This window comes from Priapulus caudatus, unplaced genomic scaffold (assembly GCF_000485595.1).
Source record: "Priapulus caudatus unplaced genomic scaffold, Priapulus_caudatus-5.0.1 Scaffold196, whole genome shotgun sequence".
Classification (NCBI taxonomy): domain Eukaryota; kingdom Metazoa; phylum Priapulida; class Priapulimorpha; order Priapulimorphida; family Priapulidae; genus Priapulus; species Priapulus caudatus.
Window position 1 is genome coordinate 27,936 of NW_014577257.1, and position 1,819 is coordinate 29,754.

At 47.8% G+C, this 1,819-nt stretch overlaps 1 protein-coding gene across 1 annotated transcript in view; it reads right to left on the reverse strand.

The window, feature by feature from the left end:
• Positions 1 to 573: 573 nt before the first annotated feature.
• LOC106807109 overlaps positions 574 to 1,819 on the reverse strand; it is a 6,495-nt gene continuing 5,249 nt past the window's right edge. The window contains exon 2 of the mRNA XM_014809366.1: positions 574 to 1,631. Within this exon, the coding sequence (XP_014664852.1) occupies positions 1,014 to 1,631 (618 nt within the window). The 3' untranslated portion in view covers positions 574 to 1,013. The remainder of the gene's footprint in view (positions 1,632 to 1,819) is intronic.

The following is a 1,819-nucleotide window of genomic DNA, read 5'->3' on the forward strand; positions in this document are numbered from 1 at the left end:
AAGCCGCGTATATTCGGCACCACGCTGGCCGCGTATTGTCTGTCGTGTGAACGCATTCGAATTGCGAAACTGTAGCGCGATAATATAGACTGGTACCCGGTCGACAGTTCCACACGCTACACTAACGTCGTGCAGCGAACGGGTAGCAGTCTAGGACTCTAGGTTAGCGCGCTACAGTTTCGCAATTCGAATGCGTTCACACGACAAACAATACGCGGCCAGCGTGGTGCCGAATATACGCGGCTTAGTTGGCGCGGAATATGATTCCGGCCTAAGCAAGCCGGAGCAATAGCGGCTAAGCCGCGGCTAAGCAAGCCGCGTATATTTTAGCGTGTGAACGCTCAATTACGGAACTGAAATCCTCGTGTGAACGCAGCTAATATTGTACCGCAACTACATTTTGTGGACCGTAGACACCACAATATATAAATAATGGAATTTTTTTTATAAATTCTTTGAAAATATCAGTTACTTCGTCCTAATTTGCACTAAATGGACAAGTTATCTTTACTGTGTGTAGCCTTGATACACTTGGGTTAAGTACTGAAACAGGAATTCCAAACGTAACAATAGTTATATATATATTACAAACAATGTTATTATAGTAGAATACGTTTCTTGATCAGTGCTGTGACATTATTGAGTATTGATTATGAATTCCAATTTATGGATTTCCAGTAAAAAAATGCATTTGTGTTGATAATAAACGGTATACATAATTTAAGCTGCATAGCTAAGAAATAGTTTATAATTAGCATAAATATTGAATGTGTTTCATTTGTGTATATCATCGATGTACTTCAAATGTTAAAACTATATCAAATTAAAAAGACTAATTCATCGTGTTTCGTTTAGTTGAGATTCAGCATGTGATATGTATATGTTAATAACATATTAATTGTTCTCATTATCAATGTACTTAAAATGAATTAAAATAATAAAACTGCGAATGAAACTAAAGGCCGACTTCATAATGATAAAAATCGTTCACTGATTGGTTTGCGTCATCATTCTCACAGCGGTGTGTCTTTTTTCGGCGGCGCGTCTTTTTTCGTCGGCGACCCGGCCCTCGTCGTCTTCTGCGCCGCCTGTTGCGTCTCGAACATGGACCGTCGGCGGTCGGTCGTCTGCCGTATTTCGTATATCGAGCCATTTCGGTCCGGGAGCGAGTTTCTCGTGACGACCTCGAGATAGGAACCCTTTCTGCTGTCGACCGGAACCACTCCAAACTCCGGCTCGTCGTCGTCGTCGTCGTCGTTGTCGCCGCTGTCTGGCATGAAGATCGACGCGCGTCGGTTCGGCTCGGCGACGATGAGACTGAACCGTGGCCTAGTCTCCTGCTCGCCGGGGGAGGCGACTCCCTCGGAGTTCGCCTCGAAGGCAGGGTTGTCCTCCTCCATCGGTAGCGGATCGACGGTTAGCCGCGGTAGGGAGCCGGTCGATGGGAACCCGTTGACGGAGTCGGCGGCGTTGTCGCCTGTTGTCGGTAGGCCGCCGACGTTTATCTGTGCCGCAATGGCCGCCAGGAAGTGCATGGGACCGTTCTCCGAGTAGAGCGTGTTACGCAGCAGGCGCCGTATGCCCTTTCCCTTCGGACCCGTTCTTTTCTTCGTGAATGCGCCGCCACGTATCTGCAAGTGTACACGACATTCAATGTGTGCGTATCTGTATGTGTGCGTGCGCGTGCGCGTGCGCGTGTGTGTTCGTGCGTGCGTGCGTGCGTGTGCGTTTGTGTGTGTGTGTGTGCGTGTGAGTTTGTGCGTACGTGCGTGCGTGTGCGTGTATGTGTGTGTGTGTGTGTGTGTGTGTGTGTGTGTGT